This window comes from Entelurus aequoreus, linkage group LG12 (assembly GCF_033978785.1).
Source record: "Entelurus aequoreus isolate RoL-2023_Sb linkage group LG12, RoL_Eaeq_v1.1, whole genome shotgun sequence".
NCBI lineage: Eukaryota > Metazoa > Chordata > Actinopteri > Syngnathiformes > Syngnathidae > Entelurus > Entelurus aequoreus.
Window position 1 is genome coordinate 67,716,631 of NC_084742.1, and position 22,500 is coordinate 67,739,130.

The 22,500-nt window shown below is 43.8% G+C and overlaps 1 protein-coding gene across 6 annotated transcripts in view; it reads left to right on the top strand.

Moving 5' to 3' along the window:
* sox5 (SRY-box transcription factor 5) overlaps positions 1-22,500 on the top strand; it is an 863,129-nt gene that overhangs the window by 58,068 nt on the left and 782,561 nt on the right. For all 6 annotated transcript variants that reach the window (XM_062066517.1, XM_062066520.1, XM_062066521.1 and 3 more), the window contains exon 3: positions 6,951-7,161. In XM_062066517.1, the coding sequence (XP_061922501.1) occupies positions 6,951-7,161 (211 nt within the window). The remainder of the gene's footprint in view (positions 1-6,950; positions 7,162-22,500) is intronic.

Genomic DNA, 22,500 nt, shown 5'->3' on the forward strand with positions numbered 1-22,500 from the left:
TCGTTACAACTCTTTATTGATGTTTTCCACAAAGCCAAGCGGACATCCACCATGCTATTAACACTCCAGAACATGCTAGTGCTCCCTCTCCTAACTTGCCCACTCACTTACACACGTCACTCACCCCACATCCCGCCCTTCTTAAAGGGGAACACACAGCTCATGGCCATCACCAAGCCAGAGATGAAATGCTAGAGGCATTGAGTGCCACTCTATTAAATGACATTAATACTAATGTGGCGAAGTTGGTAGAGTGGCTGTGCCAGCAATCGGAGGGTTGCTGGTTACTGGGGTTCAATACCCACCTTCTACCATCCTAGTCACATCCGTTGTGTCCTTGGGCAAGACACTTCACCCTTGCTCCTGATGGCTGCTGGTTAGCGCCTTGCACGGCAGCTCCCTCCATCAGTGTGTGAATGTGTGTGTGAATGTGGAAATAGTGTCAAAGCGCTTTGAGTACCTTGAAGGTACAAAAGCGCTATACAAGTATAACCCATTTATCATTTATTTATATATATATATATATATATACATATATATATTGCTGATTGAAAGGAGTGTAATTGAAGGTACCACACTGGCTGCTAATTGGCTGTGATTGGGAAATGACCTCCACTGTTGAACAAGATGACATCACCACACACCACAGAGATCTGACACCACCACCCCACACACCACCACCCTCACCACCACCCCCTAAAAAAACCTGAAAAAAAAAAAAACCCCTCATCTTCTGCACACACACTTCCCCTCGCTTCTCTCATTCTTGTTTGTTTTGTCGGCGCGACATGTTTCTGGAAAGAAAGCGTGTTTTAAGTAGGCGCTGGATGAGATAAATGGGATGTGACAGGTGTGACCGCTGCCTTCAAGATGCCTCCTTTCCTCACTCCCTCCTCCTTTCCTTTAATAACATCACCTATCTCTCTCTCTCTCTCTTTTACCCTCTCTCGCTCGCTCCTTCCCAGTCGCTACCCTCCCGCCTCCTCTCATTTGCATGGTGTGCTGGCGATGATGCAACTGGTAATCACAGAGACGCTCGTGTTGAAGTGTGAATTACCCTAATCTGTGGCAGAGGAGGCAAGGAGGCAAGGAGGCAAGGAAAGATGCAACACAGGCCAAGACGCTCCGCTTTAAAAACTTAAAAACCTCTCTTTCCACTCTAAGGTGGAGAAAAAACAACCAAACAGTTGAAGACATCTGTCCTTGTCATGGAAACAACATACCAGATTTTTAAGTATATATATATATATATATATATATATATATATATATATATATATATATATATATATATATATATATATATATATATATATATATATATATATATATATATATATATATATACATATATATATATATATATATATATATATATATATACTGTATATAAATGTGTGTGTGTCGTCCCTCACCATATCGAGTTTCAAATATCGCAGCTTCACCAAATTGCAGATTTGTAAGGGTTTTTATTTGTATTTGTATTTTTTTTAAATCAAATATTTTTGTAAAATTAAAATGAGCGATTTTAGATGCAATTTTTTGTCATTATTCATATCAAATTACACATTATATTAATGACTATGCGATCACTGCACTTTTCCCAATTTTTTTTGTTTTTTTTGAGAGCAATAAAAACAACTTTTCATGTGAGCAAAAGGTTGAAAAAAAACAACAACAAAAAACAGAGAAAAAAAATATTACTAAAAATTGTACTTTTTCAATATTTTCTGTTAGTCTGGAACAGAAACAAATAAATTGCATTGTTTTGCCTGAAATTTAAAAACAATAAATGCATCCTTATTAAAACTATAAACATGTTTTGATCGACTTGAACCATTAGATTAAATATATATTTTTAAATCAATAAATATGAATATTATAATTAGTTATAATGAATATATTAATGAATATGAATTCAACTTGATCAGCAACATTATCTCAGGAGAACACTTTAACCTACTAAATAACATTTATTCATTTACCAAAATGGGGATTTACAGTAGGCTTGGTTCCGAGCATGATACTGATAAAGCATGTTCTATAGAACAAACTATGAAGCCTTCATCTTCACCACAGCTCTTCCCCGCCCACCTGGCCAAAGGTGCTCCGGCCACGTCACGCTGCCTGCTTGGTGCATGTGCCCAATGCAGGCAGAATTAGTCAATTATTGAGCGTGCTGACTTATTCACACTGGGAAATAGCACAAGCCAGGGGGGGAATAGCACAAGCGAGGAGGGGAAATAGCACAAGCGAGCCGGTGAAGCGCAGGAAATGGTAAGTGATAATGGTGGTCTTCATAGGGAGTCTTCTAAGTGATAATGGTGGTCTTCACAGACTTATCTGCTGTCCCCACGGTCTGGACTGTGATCTCTGGTCCCAGACTGCAGGTTAAACATTGGCCAGGCAGCCACTCCCAAATGGGCTTGATTGGTGTGTGTCACAGGTGTATAAACACATGTATGCCTGTGTCACAGGTGTATAAACACATGTATGCCTGTGTCACAGGTGTATAAACACATGTATGCCTGTGTCACAGGTGTATAAACACATGTATGCCTGTGTCACAGGTGTATAAACACATGTATACCTGTGTGTGTGTGTGTCACAGGTGTATGAACACATGTATGCCTGTGTCACAGGTGTATAAACACATGTATGCCTGTGTCACAGGTGTATAAACACATGTATACCTGTGTCACAGGTGTATGAACACATGTATGCCTGTGTCACAGGTGTATAAACACATGTATGCCTGTGTCACAGGTGTATAAACACATCTATACCTGTGTCACAGGTGTATAAACACATGTATACCTGTGTCACAGGTGTATGAACACATGTATGTCTGTGTCACAGGTGTATAAACACATGTATGCCTGTGTCACAGGTGTATAAACACATGTATGCCTGTGTCACAGGTGTATAAACACATGTATGCCTGTGTCACAGGTGTATAAACACATGTATGCCTGTGTCACAGGTGTATAAACACATGTATGCCTGTGTCACAGGTGTATAAACACATGTATACCTGTGTGTGTGTGTGTCACAGGTGTATGAACACATGTATGCCTGTGTCGCAGGTGTATAAACACATGTATGCCTGTGTCACAGGTGTATAAACACATGTATGCCTGTGTCACAGGTGTATAAACACACGTATGCCTGTGTCACAGGTGTATAAACACATGTATGCCTGTGTCACAGGTGTATAAACACATGTATGCCTGTGTCACAGGTGTATAAACACATGTATGCCTGTGTCACAGGTGTATAAACACATGTATACCTGTGTCACAGGTGTATAAACACATGTATGCATGTGTGCATGTGTGTGTGTGTGTGTGTGTGTGTGTGTGTGTGTGTGTGTGTGTGTGTGTGTGTGTGTGTGTGTGTGTGTGTGTGTGTGTGTGTGTGTGTGTGTGTGTGTGTGTGAATGTGCTGGGTGGAAGGTGCTGGGTGGAGGTGCTGGGTGGAGGTGGTGGGTGGAAGATGCTGGGTGGAGGTGCTGAGTGGAAGGAGGTGGGTGGTATGTGGTGGGTGGAGGTGGTGGGTGGAAGGTGCTGGGTGGAAGGTGCTGGGTGGACGTGGTGGGTGGAGGTGCTGAGTGGAAGGAGGTGGGTGGTATGTGGTGGGTGGAGGTGGTGGGTGGAAGGTGCTGGGTAGAAGGTGCTGGGTGGACGTGGTGGGTGGAAGATGCTGGGTGGAGGTGCTGAGTGGAAGGAGGTGGGTGGTATGTGGTGGGTGGAGGTGGTGGGTGGAAGGTGCTGGGTGGAAGGTGCTGGGTGGACGTGGTGGGTGGAAGGTGCTGGGTGGAAGGTTTTGGGTGGTAGGTGCTGGGTGGAAGGTGCTGGGTGAAGGTGCTGGGTGGAGTTTGTGGGTGGAAGGTGCTGGTTGGAAGGTGCTGGGTGGACGTGGTGGGTGGAAGGTGCTGGGTGGAAGGTTTTGGGTGGAAGGTGCTGGGTGGAAGGTGCTGGGTGAAGGTGCTGGGTGGAGTTTGTGGGTGGAAGGTGCTGGTTGGAAGGTGCTGGGTGGAGGGGGTGGGTGGAAGGTGATGGGTGAAGGTGCTGGGTGGAGGTTGTGGGTGGCAGGTGCTGGGTGAAGGTGCTGGGTGGAGTTTGTGGGTGGGAGGTGCTGGTTGGAAGGTGCTGGGTGGAGGGGGTGGGTGGAAGGTGATGGGTGAAGGTGCTGGGTGGAGGTTGTGGGTGGAAGGTGCTGGGTGGAAGGTGCTGGGTGGAGGTGGTGGGTGGGAGGTGCTGGGAGGGAGGTGCTGGGTGGAGGTGGTGGGTGGGGGTTGTGGGTGAAGGTACTGGGCGGAGGGTTGTGGGTGGAAGGTGCTGGGAGGAAGGTGCTGGGTGGAGGGTGGTAAGTAGAGGTTGTGGGTGAAGGTACTGGGTGGAGGTTGTGGGTAAAGGTACTGGGTGGAGGTTGTGGGTGATAGGTGCTGGGTGGAAAGTGGTGGGTGGAGGTTGTGGGTGGCGGTTGTGGGTGGAAGGTGCTGGGTGGAAAGTGGTGGGTGGAGGTTGTGGGTGGAGGTTGTGGGTGGAGGTTGTGGGTGGTGGTTGTGGGTGGAGGTTGTGGGTGGTGGTTGTGGGTGTGGCTGTGTGGCTGTGTTCTCCTCTCAGTGTCAGACATGATTGTGCTGAGTGAGCATGAAGTCTGACATGTAAACAATGAGATTGTCTTCCAAGCAGTTTTCCTGGACTTTGCCTTGCTAGTTTGTGAACTTTCTTCCCGCTTTATGAATCCATCTTAGTGGAGACAGCAGAGTAATTATTCCCCATGACAGCTTGGCACGAAGAACACAGCCTGAGCGTTGGCTGACTATTTGATGTTTTGTAGCCGTCATGCCAGTTGTTGGGTCTTTTGTGGTTCTCACACGCACACCTTGACTCGGGTCCAAGTCTCGCAGAAGAAGCGACTGGAACTGGCGAGTGGTGCGTACTCGCAGCAGCGCTGGACGTCCCTCAAAGCCGAGCAGGGAAGACTTTGTCAAGTCCAGAGTTGTGTTTGTTTCTTTGTTCTGTCAAGTACCTCCAAGTGTGATTGTAGAATGAGAACATGTGTGCTCTGACTTCGCAACACTGGCCAAGGATGAAAGTCAGGGCATTGAGCTAAGAGAAAGGAAGAGAATGATTTGATGAGTTGTTTAGGTACCGTATTTTCCAGACTATAGAGCACACTGGTACCCACTAAAAACAGTTTTCCATATATTAGCCGCACTGGACTATAAGTCCCAGACATAAACTCTATGTTGGGAAATGGATCGAGTGACTTATTTACTCAAAAGTATTCTGTAAATGTTTATTTACATACCTTAACTGTTTCCAAACGGTTTCTGTAACACGGCAGTAAAACGGCTGAGCAAACAAAACAGACCCACTAGCTGCGCAAGCTAGCTCTCCAATCAGCTAAACAGACTCAATAACTCCACGCTGACCTTTTGCTGAATTTACTGAGGAATTTGTGAAAGTGAAACAATACAAAGAGAATTGTAAGTTAATAATACTAACACAGACATGTGTAAACGTATTAGCATATTCGCTAATGCTAACAAGGCTAGCTTCATTACATTATGATAGCAGGTACAAATATGCATGACAACACTCCTACAGACATCACACATGGGACACTTTAGTAAGTAACAATTGTTTTAGTTGCCGTATTTTCTGTACTGTAGAGCACCCCAGTATATAAGCCACACCCACTAAAAACATGTTCCCATATATTAGCTGCACCGGACTATAAGTTACAGATATATATGTTGTAAAATGAATTATTTACACAGAAATATACTGTAAATGTTTATTTACATTCTTTAATTGTTTCCAAACGGTGTCTGTAACACGGCAGTAAAATGGCTGATCAAACAAAACAGAAGTCATGGTCATGGACCCACTAGCTGCGCAAGCTAGCTCTCCAATCAGCTGAACAGACTCAATAACTCCACGCTGACCTTTTGGTGAATTTGCTGAGGAATTTGTGAAAGTGAAACAATACAAAGAGAATTGTAAGTTAATAATACTGACACAGACATGTGTAAACGTATTAGCATATTCGCTAATGCTATCAAGGCTAGTAGCTTCATTGCTTTATGATAGCAGGTACAAATATGCATGACAACACTCCTACAGACATCACACATGGGACACTTTAGTAAGTAACAATTGTTTTAGTTGCCGTATTTTCTGTACTATAGAGCACACCAGTATATAAGCCACACCCACTAAAAACATGTTCCCATATATTAGCCGCACCGAACTATAAGTCACAGATATATATGTTGTAAAATGAATTATTTACACAGAAATATACTGTAAATGTTTATTTACATTCCTTAATTGTTTCCAAACGGTGTCTGTAGCACGGCAGTAAAATGGCTGAGCAAACAAAACAGAAGTCATGGTCATGGACCCACTAGCTGCGCAAGCTAGCTCTCCAATCAGCTGAACAGACTCAATAACTCCACGCTGACCTTTTGGTGAAATTACGAAAGTGAAACAATACAAAGAGAATGCCATTGTAAGTTAATAATACTAACACAGACACGTGTAAACGTGTTAGCATATTAGCTCATGCTAACAAGGCTAGCTTCATTGCATTACAATAGCAGGTACAAATATGCATGAAGACACTCCTACAGACATCACACATGGGACACTTTAGTGAGTAAGAATTGTTTTAGTTATATTGTAAAACTTACAAACGTTACTTGGAGTGATAAAAGTAGAAATGGCTCCAAGACTGAACAGCACTTGTACTTCCGGTTGAAAAAGACTACATGGAAGGACACTGCAGCACCTGCAATGCGCGAACTTGTCCAAAAGATGGCGCCATAGCACAAACAATAAAAGTCCTTTTTCAGTGTCTTCGCTTGGTTTTTCCTGACAACTATAAAGTGTAGTAGAAAAAGTATTCTGTAATTGACAGCAAATCTGTTCCTCCAGGATCTGGAAGGCTCCAAGGGCAACTCCCTGAGCCCTTACACCCAGCACAGCGCTACCTCACCGGGCAAGGAGGAGGGCGGCGGGGGTCGACCCTGCAGCGAGGGGGGCGCCACCACGGGCACGCCGGAGAGACGCAAGGGCAGCCTGGCGGACGTGGTGGACTCACTGAAGCAGCGCAAGATGGAGGAGCTGATCAAGAATGAGCCGGAAGGTCAGTCCTCTTTCCGTCTTTTCTCTTTTTTTCCTCGCGGCACACCTTTGCATTTTCACCACAGCCCGACCTGCTTTATGCCGGCGCCTTTTCAACGGGTGCACCAACACGTGGATTACTCTCAGTTCTTACTCAGCGCGCTCACTTTCACTCCTGACATCCAAATAGCAGCTGCTCAACAGCGGGTGCAAACTGTAAAATCAATTCTACCATTAATGGCCGTGATTTACCAAGACTGTGGACAACTGATAACTGCTCCAGACTGCACTAATTCAAGGGGAACTGTTTGTTGGTTTTTCTTCAATGTGTGTCATTCACAATCCTTATGAGCACACATGTTTCTTAATGTACAAGTTGAAGGTAGCTAACAAAGTACACTATTCCACCCATAAAGCTTTCTAAAAACACCCCAAAACTGCCAACATTTACATGTCCTTCTTATGATCCACTGCCCGGATCTTAGTCTGTTTACCTTTTCGAGTCACTTGTGTTTTCAGCACCTTTTGAGTTGGTGTGTTTTCAGTTGCCATGACGGCAGATTACACTCACCTGCCTCTGGTTAGTGTTCGGGACACTCACCTGCCTCTGGTTAGTGTTCGGGACACTCACCTGCCTCTGGTTAGTGTTCGGGACACTCACCTGCCTCTGGTTAGTGTTCGGGACACTCACCTGCCTCTGGTTAGTGTTCGGGACACTCACCTGCCTCCGGTTAGTGTTCGGGACACTCACCTGCCTCTGGTTAGTGTTCGGGACACTCACCTGCCTCTGGTTAGTGTTCAGGACACTCACCTGCCTCTGGTTAGTGTTCGGGACACTCACCTGCCTCGGGACACTCACCTGCCTCTGGTTAGTGTTCAGGACACTCACCTGCCTCTGGTTAGTGTTCGCGACACTCACCTGCCTCGGGACACTCACCTGCCTCTGGTTAGTGTTCAGGACACTCACCTGCCTCTGGTTAGTGTTCGGGACACTCACCTGCCTCGGGACACTCGCCTGCCTCTGGTTAGTGTTCAGGACACTCACCTGCCTCTGGTTAGTGTTCAGGACACCCACCTGCCTCTGGTTAGTGTTCAGGACACCCACCTGCCTCTGGTTAGTGTTCAGGACACCCACCTGCCTCTGGTTAGTGTTCGGGACACTCACCTGCCTCTGGTTAGTGTTCGGGACACTCACCTGCCTCTGGTTAGTGTTCAGGACACCCACCTGCTTCTGGTTAGTGTTCAGGACACTCACCTGCCTCTGGTTAGTGTTCAGGACACCCACCTGCCTCTGGTTAGTGTTCGGGACACTCACCTGCCTCTGGTTAGTGTTCGGGACACTCACCTGCCTCTGGTTAGTGTTCGGGACACTCACCTGCCTCTGGTTAGTGTTCGGGCCTCTGGTTAGTGTTCGGGACACTCACCTGCCTCTGGTTAGTGTTCGGGCCTCTGGTTAGTGTTCGGGACACTCACCTGCCTCTGGTTAGTGTTCGGGACACTCACCTGCCTCTGGTTAGTGTTCGGGCCTCTGGTTAGTGTTCGGGACACTCACCTGCCTCTGGTTAGTGTTCGGGCCTCTGGTTAGTGTTCGGGACACTCACCTGCCTCTGGTTAGTGTTCGGGACACTCACCTGCCTCTGGTTAGTGTTCGGGACACTCACCTGCCTCTGGTTAGTGTTCGGGACACTCACACGCCTCTGGTTAGTGTTCGGGACACTCACCTGCCTCTGGTTAGTGTTCGGGACACTCACCTGCCTCGGGACACTCACCTGCCTCTGGTTAGTGTTCAGGACACTCACCTGCCTCTGGTTAGTGTTCGCGACACTCACCTGCCTCGGGACACTCACCTGCCTCTGGTTAGTGTTCAGGACACTCACCTGCCTCTGGTTAGTGTTCGGGACACTCACCTGCCTCGGGACACTCGCCTGCCTCTGGTTAGTGTTCAGGACACTCACCTGCCTCTGGTTAGTGTTCAGGACACCCACCTGCCTCTGGTTAGTGTTCGGGACACCCACCTGCCTCTGGTTAGTGTTCAGGACACCCACCTGCCTCTGGTTAGTGTTCGGGACACTCACCTGCCTCTGGTTAGTGTTCGGGACACTCACCTGCCTCTGGTTAGTGTTCAGGACACCCACCTGCTTCTGGTTAGTGTTCAGGACACTCACCTGCCTCTGGTTAGTGTTCAGGACACCCACCTGCCTCTGGTTAGTGTTCGGGACACTCACCTGCCTCTGGTTAGTGTTCGGGACACTCACCTGCCTCTGGTTAGTGTTCGGGACACTCACCTGCCTCTGGTTAGTGTTCGGGCCTCTGGTTAGTGTTCGGGACACTCACCTGCCTCTGGTTAGTGTTCGGGCCTCTGGTTAGTGTTCGGGACACTCACCTGCCTCTGGTTAGTGTTCGGGACACTCACCTGCCTCTGGTTAGTGTTCGGGCCTCTGGTTAGTGTTCGGGACACTCACCTGCCTCTGGTTAGTGTTCGGGCCTCTGGTTAGTGTTCGGGACACTCACCTGCCTCTGGTTAGTGTTCGGGACACTCACCTGCCTCTGGTTAGTGTTCGGGACACTCACCTGCCTCTGGTTAGTGTTCGGGACACTCACACGCCTCTGGTTAGTGTTCGGGACACTCACCTGCCTCTGGTTAGTGTTCGGGACACTCACCTGCCTCTGGTTAGTGTTCGGGACACTCACCTGCCTCTGGTTAGTGTTCGGGCCTCTGGTTAGTGTTCGGGACACTCACCTGCCTCTGGTTAGTGTTCGGGACACTCACCTGCCTCTGGTTAGTGTTCGGGACACTCACCTGCCTCTGGTTAGTGTTCGGGACACTCACCTGCCTCTGGTTAGTGTTCGGGCCTCTGGTTAGTGTTCGGGACACTCACCTGCCTCTGGTTAGTGTTCGGGACACTCACCTGCCTCTGGTTAGTGTTCGGGACACTCACCTGCCTCTGGTTAGTGTTCGGGACACTCACCTGCCTCTGGTTAGTGTTCGGGACACTCACCTGCCTCTGGTTAGTGTTCGGGACACTCACCTGCCTGCGTAACAGTCGTGGCCTGATTATCAACCAAGTATTAGCAATAATGTTATTTATAAGAGCTGACGCAGACACGGCGAGCTAACTAGTCTATGCTGCTATGTTGACGTAGTGAGCTGCTGCATGGCCTCTGAGTTGGTGAAAGTCCCGGAGATGGCCAGAAAGACACAAAAAGACGCTCGTTTGCGGCCTTTTTTAAAAATTTTGTATCCCTTCGTGAGGATTATGAAAAAGTCTTCATCTAAACGGGAAGATATAACCATCCCATCAGTCTTTATCCCAGTGAGAGCAGACGTTGTACAGTAAGTGTTGGTTTTATTATGTTCATAGTTTGTGTTTCTAATTTAATCAGATTGAACACACTTTTGAATTTGGATTAATCATGATTAATCACAACTTAATACTAGCTCATTTAAAATATTTGGATATTGTGAAAATGTCATAAATGTCATTTATTTGCTCAAAACTCTAAAGTCTTGTCTGGATGTATTCTGAAATGACATTAGCGGCATGTGCACTTGATTAATCGGCGTATGTGGATGATTAACGCGGCCATTTTTTTGGTGATTAATCACATGAGTTAACTTGTTATTTTTGACGGCCGTATAGTAACATATCTCATTAATCACGGGCTTTGTTCCCAATGCGATTATTTTGTCCACGTGGGACCTGTATCAGATTGTTTTATTCCCGTGTGAACAGTGCAACTCCAAATGTACTTTTACTAACTGTCGAGGGCCAATAAAAAAAGTGAGCTGGGGGCCGATATTGACTTTGGACACCCCTGATTTGTTTACATACATTAGCGTGTTTTACGGACTACAGAGTATATAATCTGCACCCACTAAATACATTTTTTGGGGGGGGGAATCCATATATTAGCCACACCAGACTATAAGTGGCAGATATATATGTTGTGAAATGAGTTATTTACACAGAAATATTCTGTAAATGTTTATTTACATACCTTCATTGTTTCCAAACAGTGTCTGTAACACGGCAGTAAAACGGCTGATCAAACAAAACAGAATTCATGGCCATGGACCCACTAGCTGCGCAAGCTAGCTCTCCAATTAGCTAAACCGACTCAATAACTCCACGCTGACGTTTTGGGGAATTTACTGAGGAATTTGTGACACTGAAAAATAATGTTATTGTAAGTTAATAATACAGAGTACGAATTGATTTAGTTGTGTTGTAAAACTTACAAAACGTTGCTTAGAGCAATGAATGAAGAATCCACACAAGTATAAGCATTATGGAATACAAAACGACACTTCTACTTCCGGTTGAAAGCACTAAATGAAAGGACACTCCAACGAGCAAACTCTTCTGAAAGATGGCGCCGTAGCACACACAATAAGACACCTTTTCTGTTTATTTGCTCGGGTTTTTTTTTCGGAAAGCTACTTTCATTACGGCCGCCAGCGGAGAAAAATCCATAAATTCAGCCGCGCCGCTTTAGAAGCCGCAGGGTGCAAAGCGTGGGGAAAAAAAGTAGCGGCTTGTAGGCCGGCATTCCGGTACTCGGTGTAACAAGCGATGAAAGGAGCGACGCATTAATTAAAAGCAGGTCTTGCCTCGGACAGCTGGAGTTCAAATTACCCCTTGGCCAAGTCTAATGACCCTTCTGGAAGGTAAACAAGAGATGAAGTCCGCATGTAATGTGACAACAGGTGTGCCGTATAAATAGTTATTTTCCAAAACAACTTCCCCAGCAGCCAAGAAGGTTAGTGAGACAAGTGTAGTGTTTACCTTCTCCTGGTGTTTACCTCCATAGTACGTGTGCAGGACTTCTCCTGGTGTTTACCTCCATAGTACGTGTGCAGGACTTCTCCTGGTGTTTACCTCCATAGTACGTGTGCAGGACTTCTCCTGGTGTTTACCTCCATAGTACGTGTGCAGGACTTCTCCTGGTGTTTACCTCCATAGTACGTGTGCAGGACTTCTCCTGGTGTTTACCTCCATAGTACGTGTGCGGGACTTCTCCTGGCGTTTACCTCCATAGTACGTGTGCAGGACTTCTCCTGGTGTTTACCTCCATAGTACGTGTGCAGGACTTCTCCTGGTGTTTACCTCCATAGTACGTGTGCAGGGCTTCTCCTGGTGTTTACCTCCATAGTACGTGTGCAGGACTTCTCCTGGTGTTTACCTCCATAGTACGTGTGCAGGACTTCTCCTTGTGTTTACCTCCATAGTACATGTGCAGGACTTCTCCTGGTGTTTACCTCCATAGTACATGTGCAGGACTTCTCCTGGTGTTTACCTCCATAGTACGTGTGCGGGACTTCTCCTGGCGTTTACCTCCATAGTACGTGTGCAGGACTTCTCCTGGTGTTTACCTCCATAGTACGTGTGCAGGACTTCTCCTGGTGTTTACCTCCATAGTACGTGTGCGGGACTTCTCCTGGCGTTTACCTCCATAGTACGTGTGCAGGACTTCTCCTGGTGTTTACCTCCATAGTACGTGTGCAGGACTTCTCCTGGTGTTTACCTCCATAGTACGTGTGCAGGGCTTCTCCTGGTGTTTACCTCCATAGTACGTGTGCAGGACTTCTCCTGGTGTTTACCTCCGTAGTACATGTGCAGGACTTCTCCTGGTGTTTACTTCCATAGTACATGTGCAGGACTTCTCCTGGTGTTTACTTCCATAGTACGTGTGCAGGACTTCTCCTGGTGTTTACTTCCATAGTACATGTGCAGGACTTCTCCTGGTGTTTACTTCCATAGTACGTGTGCAGGACTTCTCCTGGTGTTTACCTCCATAGTACGTGTGCAGGACTTCTCCTGGTGTTTACTTCCATAGTACATGTGCAGGACTTCTCCTGGTGTTTACCTCCATAGTACATGTGCAGGACTTTTTTGACACCCTGGTCTTCGTAGACCTTAGTAGTGGTGCAAAGTGGTTGAAAATGGAACATACCGGGCAAAAGGGCCCTAGCGCCTCCAGACCTTGCACATAAACAAAACCCCTGAGCCAGGCAGGAGAGAAAGACCAAGGAAAAAGGGAACGAGAGAGAGAGAGAGAGAGAGCGAAAGAGAGAGAGAGAGGGGCGGTATTGAAGGGCGAGATAAAAATCCGGCTGGCTATTGTTTGTCTGTGTGTGCTCACAAAGACCATTAGCTGCAAACAGCAGGTTGGGATGAAATTTTAATGAAGGCTTTAATCATTATGAAAGGCCTGGAATATTACACACACACACACACACACACACACACACACACACACACACACACACACTTTTGCTTCCAGCTGGATCAATGACCCCCCCCCCCCCACACACACACACACACATTTGTGGAGTAGGAGCATTACCACCAAGAGGACACAAAATGGGTCAAAAAACAATAAACATCTTGAAACAGAAGAGGCTGGACTTTGTAACAGAGGCTGGCCTGGAGCGGGACAACACACACACACACACACACACACACACACACACACACACACACACACACACACACACACAAAGAAAGTTTTAGAGCTGGAGTTTTGTGTCCAGCGATGCTCTACTTAAGGTAGATGAATGGAGCTCCAGTGTGTGCTAGGTCAAAGGGAATGTACTGATTAGACATGAAGACATTTAATGCACCTCTATACGTGTGTGAGTGTGTGTGTGTGTGTGTGTGTGTGTGTGTGTGTGTGTGTGTGTGTGTGTGTGTGTGTGTGTGTGTGTGTGTGTGTGTGTGTGTGTGTGTGTGTGTGTGTGTGTGTGTGTGTGTGCACTTGTCTCACCATCCTTGTGTGGACATACACTTGATAAACCACCTTTCTGTGAGGATCTTTGGACTTGTGAGGACATTTGCCTGGTCCTCACAACTACAGAAGTAAACTTGTTTTTTTACTTTGTGTGTTTTGCATTCTGAAGTGAGGTTGCAACTAGGGATGTCCGATAAATGCTTTAAAATGTAATATCGGAAATTATCGGTATCGTTTTTTTAATTATCGGTATCGTTTTTTGTTGTTGTTGTTGTTGTTGTTTTTTTTTTGTTTTTATTAAATCAACATAAAAACACAAGATACACATACAATTAGTGCACCAACCCAAAAAACCTCCCTCCCCCATTTACACTCATTCACACAAAAGGGTTGTATCTTTTTTGTTATTAATATTCTGGTTCCTACATTATATATCAATATATATCAATAAAGTCTGCAAGGGATACAGTCCATGATTGTGCGTGCTGCTGGTCCACTAATAGTACTAAACTTTAACAGTTAATTTTACTCATTTTCAATCATTACTAGTTTCTATGTAACTGTTTTTATATTGTTTTACTTTCTTTTTTATTCAAGAAAATGTTTTACATTTATTTATCTTATTTTATTAATTTTTAAAAAAAGGACCTTATCTTCACCATACCTGGTTGTCCAAATTAGGCATAATAATGTGTTAATTCTACGACTGCATATATCGGTTGATATCGGTATCGGTTGATATCGGTATCGGTAATTAAAGAGTTGGACAATATCGGAATATTGGATATCGGCAAAAAGCCATTATCTGACATCCCTAGTTGCAACTCTCTACTCCCATCTAGGGCTAGATGTATATTTTTTCATCATTCTAGCTATAGTGGAAAGGGGGGCCCTCACCACCCACTAACCAAACGTGGGTCCACACAAAGTAGGCAATACATGTATGTGTGTGTGTGTGTAAGTGTGTGTGTGTGTGTGTGTGTGTGTGTGTGTGTGTGTGTGTGTGTGTGTGTGTGTGTGTGTGTGTGTTGCGGCTAATAAATGACTAGCCGTGTTGTCCCCCATGGCCTGGCCTGATCATGCTCCGCTGCTCTCCTGCTCTCTTCATTCATCTTCTGTCTTACTCTACCGACCACCTGCTACCCCTGGAGATAACACACACACACACACACACACACACACACACACACACACACACACAACCATCCAGGTGCGTATACATTCCTAGAGAGCAACAGGATGGTATAACCAAAGGCGGACTAAGGAGTCACAGCAGGGGGTCCGGAGGGGGGGCCGGCATGAAGAGCCATGGGAGGACGGTCTTCCTTTTGGCTCGCCCTTTGACCTCTTGTTAGCCCGGGGCTGGATGTGGGAAGGATGGATGGACTGCACGTGTGGGGCCAATAAACGGGGGTGTGGCTGGCATGTTTGGGTGGGGCCCCCATCCCAGTGGTGTCTAGTACATCACAGGGGGGGGGGGGGGGGGACAGGTCTGGCCCATCACGTCATTTTACCAAATGCCTGGAATGAATGTTTCAATAAAGTACCTTTATATTTTCTTACTACCGTATTTTCCCGACTATAGAGCACACCTGTACATAAGCCACACCCACTCAATTTGACAAGAAAAATATGTTTCCATATATATTAGTCGCATCGGACTATAAGTGTCAGATGTACAGTATATGTTGAGAAATGACTTAGTTACACAGAAATATTCTGTAAATGTAATTGTTTCCAAATGAAACAATGTAGTATCTGTTAGTCTACAAAATAACATGATTTCCCATTTGGTGGAAGATTACCGTATTTAAATTCGACAAAGGACGTCTACATTTCCCGAGTCATTATTATTACTACTATTAAACAAAGTATCCGAGGCAGACGCACGTTGGAAAGGGTCCAGTAACAAACGTGTCCGCATTACCCCACTTACAGTTTCATGAGCTAAATTTGACAAATGACGTCTACATTTCCCGAGTCATTATTATTACTACTATTAAACAAAGTCTCCGAGGTAGACGCATATTGGAAAGGGTCCAGTAACAAACGTGTCCGCATTACCCCACTTACAGTTTCATGAGCTAAATTTGACAAATGACGTCTACATTTCCCGAGTCATTATCATTGCTACTATTAAACAAAGTCTCCGAGGCAGAAGCGTATTGGAAAGTGTCCAGGAACAAAAGTGTCCAGGAACAAACGTGTCCGCATTACTCCACTCACTGTTTCATGAGCTAAATTTGACAAATGACATCTACATTTCCCGAGTCATTATTATTACTACTATTAAACAAAGTCTCCGAGGTAGACACATATTGGAAAGGGTCGAGTAACAAACGTGTCCGCATTACCCCACTTACAGTTTCATGAGCTAAATTTGACAAATGACGTCTACATTTCCCGAGTCATTATCATTACTACTATTAAACAAAGTCTCCGAGGCAGAAGCGTATTGGAAAGTGTCCAGGAACAAAAGTGTCCAGGAACAAACGTGTCCGCATTACTCCACTCACTGTTTCATGAGCTAAATTTGACAAATGACATCTACATTTCCCGAGTCATTATTATTACTACTATTAAACAAAGTCTCCGAGGTAGACACATATTGGAAAGGGTCCAGTAACAAACGTGTCCGCATGACCCCACTTACAGTTTCATGAGCTGAATTTGACAAATGACGTCTACATTTCCCGAGTCATTATCATTACTACTATTAAACAAAGTCTCCGAGGCGGAAGCCTATTGGACAGTGTCCAGTAACAAACGTTTCCGCATGACTCCACATACCGTTTCATGAGCTAAATTTGACAAATGACGTCTACATTTCCCGAGTCATTATCATTACTACTATTAAACAAAGTCTCTGAGGCAGAAGCGTATTGGAAAGTGTCCAGGAACAAAAGTGTCCAGGAACAAACGTGTCCGCATTACTCCACTCACTGTTTCATGAGCTAAATTTGACAAATGACATCTACATTTCCCGAGTCATTATTATTACTACTTTTAAACAAAGTCTCCGAGGTAGACACATATTGGAAAGGGTCCAGTAACAAACGTGTCCGCATTACCCCACTTACAGTTTCATGAGCTAAATTTGACAAATGACGTCTACATTTCCCGAGTCATTATCATTACTACTATTAAACAAAGTCTCCGAGGCAGAAGCGTATTGGAAAGTGTCCAGGAACAAACGTGTCCAGGAACAAACGTGTCCGCATTACTCCACTCACTGTTTCATGAGCTAAATTTGACAAATGACATCTACATTTCCCGAGTCATTATTATTACTACTATTAAACAAAGTCTCCGAGGTAGACACATATTGGAAAGGGTCCAGTAACAAACGTGTCCGCATTACCCCACTTACAGTTTCATGAGCTAAATTTGACAAATGACGTCTACATTTCCCGAGTCATTATCATTACTACTATTAAACAAAGTCTCCGAGGCGGAAGCCTATCGGACAGTGTCCAGTAACAAACGTGTCCGCATGACTCCACTCACTGTTTCATGAGCTAAATTTGACAAATGACATCTACATTTCCCGAGTCATTATCATTACTACTATTAAACAAAGTCTCCGAGGCAGAAGCGTATTGGAAAGTGTCCTGTAACAAAAGTTTCCAGTAACAAACGTGTCCGCATTACTCCACTCACTGTTTCATGAGCTAAATTTGACAAATGACATCTACATTTCCCGAGTCATTATTATTACTATTAGTACTATTTTAGTGCACCACTCATAGATAGGTGGATGAACGTGGTCTTGATTGACGGCTCGCTTGATATACATTGAGGGTGGGGCCACACGCCAGTGACCTCTGCTGGCCTGGAGGTCAAGCACAAAGGTCTTTTTTACGTACTCGCCGCCCCCCACTGCTCCCGGACACCAGTCGCCATGCTGGACATGCCAGGTCAATGACAGATGTCGCACAACACACACACACACACACACACACACACACACACACACACACACACACACACACACACACACACACACACACACACACACACACACACACACACACACACACACACACACACCCAGGACTCCATCTAAGCAGTGCGGGGATGCAAAGGTTTGCTCACTGAGGCATTTTGTAGGACAGCACTTAGGCCATTGTGGCCGCTGCTCCTCACGCCTGCCTTCACTCCAGTGGGCGACAAAGGAAGGCGGAGACCAAGAAGGTGGAGGATGGATGGATGGGTGGAGGTGGCCTCCATCGCCTCCCCCCTGCGCTTGCTTTGTGTCATCCAACATGCTCAACACAGACAATATAAGACCCATCATAGTTTTGTACTTGATGCATGCTAATGTTAGCATGCTAGCATTTCAAACACATTTTTCAGATACACACCTCAGAATAATATACTTTGTGACTCGAGGCACGTTACAGTTAGCATTTCAGCAACTTAACATTAGCACGGTAGCCTTTTGTGCTAATTTTGTAGGTATACACCTCAGTCATCATTTGTTACTTGATGCATGCTAATGTTAGCATGCTAGCCTTTTAAACACTTTTGTTTTCAGTTGCACATCCCAGAGTAAAACATGCTGTGACTTGAAGCATGTTGCAGCTAGCATTTTAGCATCTTCACATTAGCAAGGTAGCTTTTTTTATAGCTAATTTAGCAAGTAACACCTCAGTGTCGTATATTGTGTTACTTGACAAACAATACATGCTAGCATGCTTGCTATTTTTTAGCTATATCTGTAGGTATACCCCTCAGTCGTGTTTAGGTACTTGATGCATGCTAATGCTAGCATTCTTGCATTTTAAACACATTTTTCAGTGAGTGTAATACATGTTGTGACTTGAAGCATGCTACAGTTAGCATTTTAGCATCTTCACATTAGCAAGGTAGCGTTTTTTTTTTTTTAGCTAATTTAGCAAGTAACACCTCAGTGTCGTATATTGTGTTATTTGACAAACAATACATGCTAGCATGCTTGCTATTTTTTAGCTATATCTGTAGGTATACCCCTCAGTCGTATTTAGGTACTTGATGCATGCTAATGCTAGCATTCTTGCATTTTAAACACATTTTTCAGTGAGTGTAATACATGTTGTGACTTGAAGCATGCTACAGTTAGCATTTTAGCATCTTCACATTAGCAAGGTAGCGTTTTTTTTTTTTTAGCTAATTTAGCAAGTAACACCTCAGTGTCGTATATTGTGTTACTTGACAAACAATACATGCTAGCATGCTTGCTATTTTTTAGCTATATCTGTAGGTATACCCCTCAGTCGTATTTAGGTACTTGATGCATGCTAATGCTAGCATTCTTGCATTTTAAACACATTTTTCAGTGAGTGTAATACATGTTGTGACTTGAAGCATGCTACAGTTAGCATTTTAGCATCTTCACATTAGCAAGGTAGCGTTTTTTTTTTTATAGCTAATTTAGCAAGTAACACCTCAGTGTCGTATATTGTGTTACTTGACAAACAATACATGCTAGCATGCTTGCTATTTTTTAGCTATATCTGTAGGTATACCCCTCAGTCGTATTTAGGTACTTGATGCATGCTAATGCTAGCATTCTTGCATTTTAAACACATTTTTCAGTGAGTGTAATACATGTTGTGACTTGAAGCATGCTACAGTTAGCATTTTAGCATCTTCACATTAGCAAGGTAGCGTTTTTTTTTTTATAGCTAATTTAGCAAGTAACACCTCAGTGTCGTATATTGTGTTACTTGACAAACAATACATGCTAGCATGCTTGCTATTTTTTAGCTATATCTGTAGGTATACCCCTCAGTCGTATTTAGGTACTTGATGCATGCTAATGCTAGCATTCTTGCATTTCAAACACATTTTTCAGTGAGTGTAATACATGTTGTTACTTGAAGCATGCTACAGTTAGCATTTTAGCATCTTCACATTAGCAAGGTAGCTTTTTTTTTTATAGCTAATTCAGCAAGTAACACCTCAGTGTCGTATATTGTGTTACTTGACAAACAATACATGCTAGCATGCTTGCTATTTTTTAGCTATATCTGTAGGTATACCCCTCAGTCGTATTTAGGTACTTGATGCATGCTAATGCTAGCATTCTTGCATTTCAAACACATTTTTCAGTGAGTGTAATACATGTTGTTACTTGAAGCATGCTACAGTTAGCATTTTAGCATCTTCACATTAGCAAGGTAGCTTTTTTTTTTATAGCTAATTCAGCAAGTAACACCTCAGTGTCGTATATTGTGTTACTTGACAAACAATACATGCTAGCATGCTTGCTATTTTTTAGCTATATCTGTAGGTATACCCCTCAGTCGTATTTAGGTACTTGATGCATGCTAATGCTAGCATTCTTGCATTTCAAACACATTTTTCAGTGAGTGTAATACATGTTGTTACTTGAAGCATGCTACAGTTAGCATTTTAGCATCTTCACATTAGCAAGGTAGCTTTTTTTTTTATAGCTAATTCAGCAAGTAACACCTCAGTGTCGTATATTGTGTTACTTGACAAACAATACATGCTAGCATGCTTGCTATTTTTTAGCTATATCTGTAGGTACACCCCTCAGTCGTATTTAGGTACTTGATGCATGCTAATGCTAGCATTCTTGCATTTTAAACACATTTTTCAGTGAGTGTAATACATGTTGTGACTTGAAGCATGCTACAGTTAGCATTTTAGCATCTTCACATTAGCAAGGTAGCTTTTTTTTAAATAGCTAATTCAGCAAGTAACACCTCAGTGTCGTATATTGTGTTACTTGACAAACAATACATGCTAGCATGCTTGCTATTTTTTAGCTATATCTGTAGGTATACCCCTCAGTCGTATTTAAGTACTTGATGCATGCTAATGCTAGCATTCTTGCATTTTAAACACATTTTTCAGTGAGTGTAATACATGTTGTGACTTGAAGCATGCTACAGTTAGCATTTTAGCATCTTCACATTAGCAAGGTAGCGTTTTTTTTTAAGCTAATTTAGCAAGTAACACCTCAGTGTCGTATATTGTGTTACTTGACAAACAATACATGCTAGCATGCTTGCTATTTTTTTAGCTATATCTGTAGGTATACCCCTCAGTCGTATTTAGGTACTTGATGCATGCTAATGCTAGCATTCTTGCATTTTAAACACATTTTTCAGTGAGTGTAATACATGTTGTGACTTGAAGCATGCTACAGTTAGCATTTTAGCATCTTCACATTAGCAAGGCAGCTTTTCTTTAGCTAAATTAGCCTCAGTGTCAAATATTTAGTTTTGTAAAGTATGTTTGGCACTGCACTGTTAGCATGCTAGCTTTTTTCAGCTCGTGTTTTTTTTTACCACCCGACATGCTAACTGTTAGCATTTCAGTTCGGCTTTGGCTCTTCAACATTCACACGAAATGTCTGCTGAAATGGCCTTTTCTACTTCTTTGATGAAAAAAAGTCTGAACACGGTGCTGGTTTTGAAGGTGAAAACTAGCCAAAATGGCCCCTGGGTGCTTCGATGCGTCAGTCTGTGGCCCTCGGAGGCAAAAGCTTGTGATTGGTTCAAGTTTTGGCAAAAAGATGCTTTCATTTCTCGAGTGCAGCCTCCATCCTCAAAGAGCGCCTTCCCCTTTGGTTTGGTTTTGTCCTCTCTCTTCAACCTGGGGCCCCGTTGTGAGGGCCGCCATTGTCGGGGCCCCCCTTGTTCTTCCAGTCACATGTTCTTATTGAATTGTCCGCCTCGCCGCCGCGTTTCTTCCAGACAATCGGCGGGGATGAAACTCCTTTCTGCCTTTCTTCCCGGTCCAGATGAGCGATATCGAGGAGATGAATAGTGTGCCAGTGTGTGTGTGTGTGTGTGTGTGTGTGTGTGTGTGTGTGTGTGTGTGTGCCAGTGTGTGTGTGTGTGTGTGTGTGTGTGTGTGCACTTGTCTCACTGTCCTTGTGTGGACATACACTTGATAAACCACCTTTCTGTGAGGATCTTTTGACTTGTGAGGACATTTGCCTGGTCCTCACAACTACAGAAGTAAAATATTTTTTTTTACTTTGTGTGTTTTGCATTCTGAAGTGAGGTTGCAACTAGGGATGTCCGATAAATGTTTTAAAATGTAGTATCGGAAATTATTGGTATCGTTTTTTTTTATTATCGGTATCGTTTTTTTTATTTTATTTTATTTTTTTTAATTTTTTTATTTATTTTTTTATTAAATCAACATAAGAAAACACAAGATACACTTACAATTAGTGCACCAACCCAAAAAAAACTCCTTCCCCCATTTACACTCATTCACACGAAAGAGTTGTTTCTTTCTGTTATTAATATTCTGGTTCCTACATTATATATCAATATATATCAATACAGTCTGCAAGGGATACAGTCCGTAAGCACACATGATTGTGCGTGATGCTGCTCCACTAATAGTACTAACCTTTAACAGTTAATTTTACTCATTTTCATTCATTACTAGTTTCTATGTAACTGTTTTTATATTGTTTTACTTTCTTTATTATTCAAGAAAATGTTTTTAATTTATTTATCTTATTTTATTAATTTTTTAAAAAAATTACCTTATCTTCACCATACCTGGTTGTCCAAATTAGGCATAATAATGTGTTAATTCCACGACTGTATATATCGGTTGATATCGGTATCGGTAATTAAAGAGTTGGACAATATCG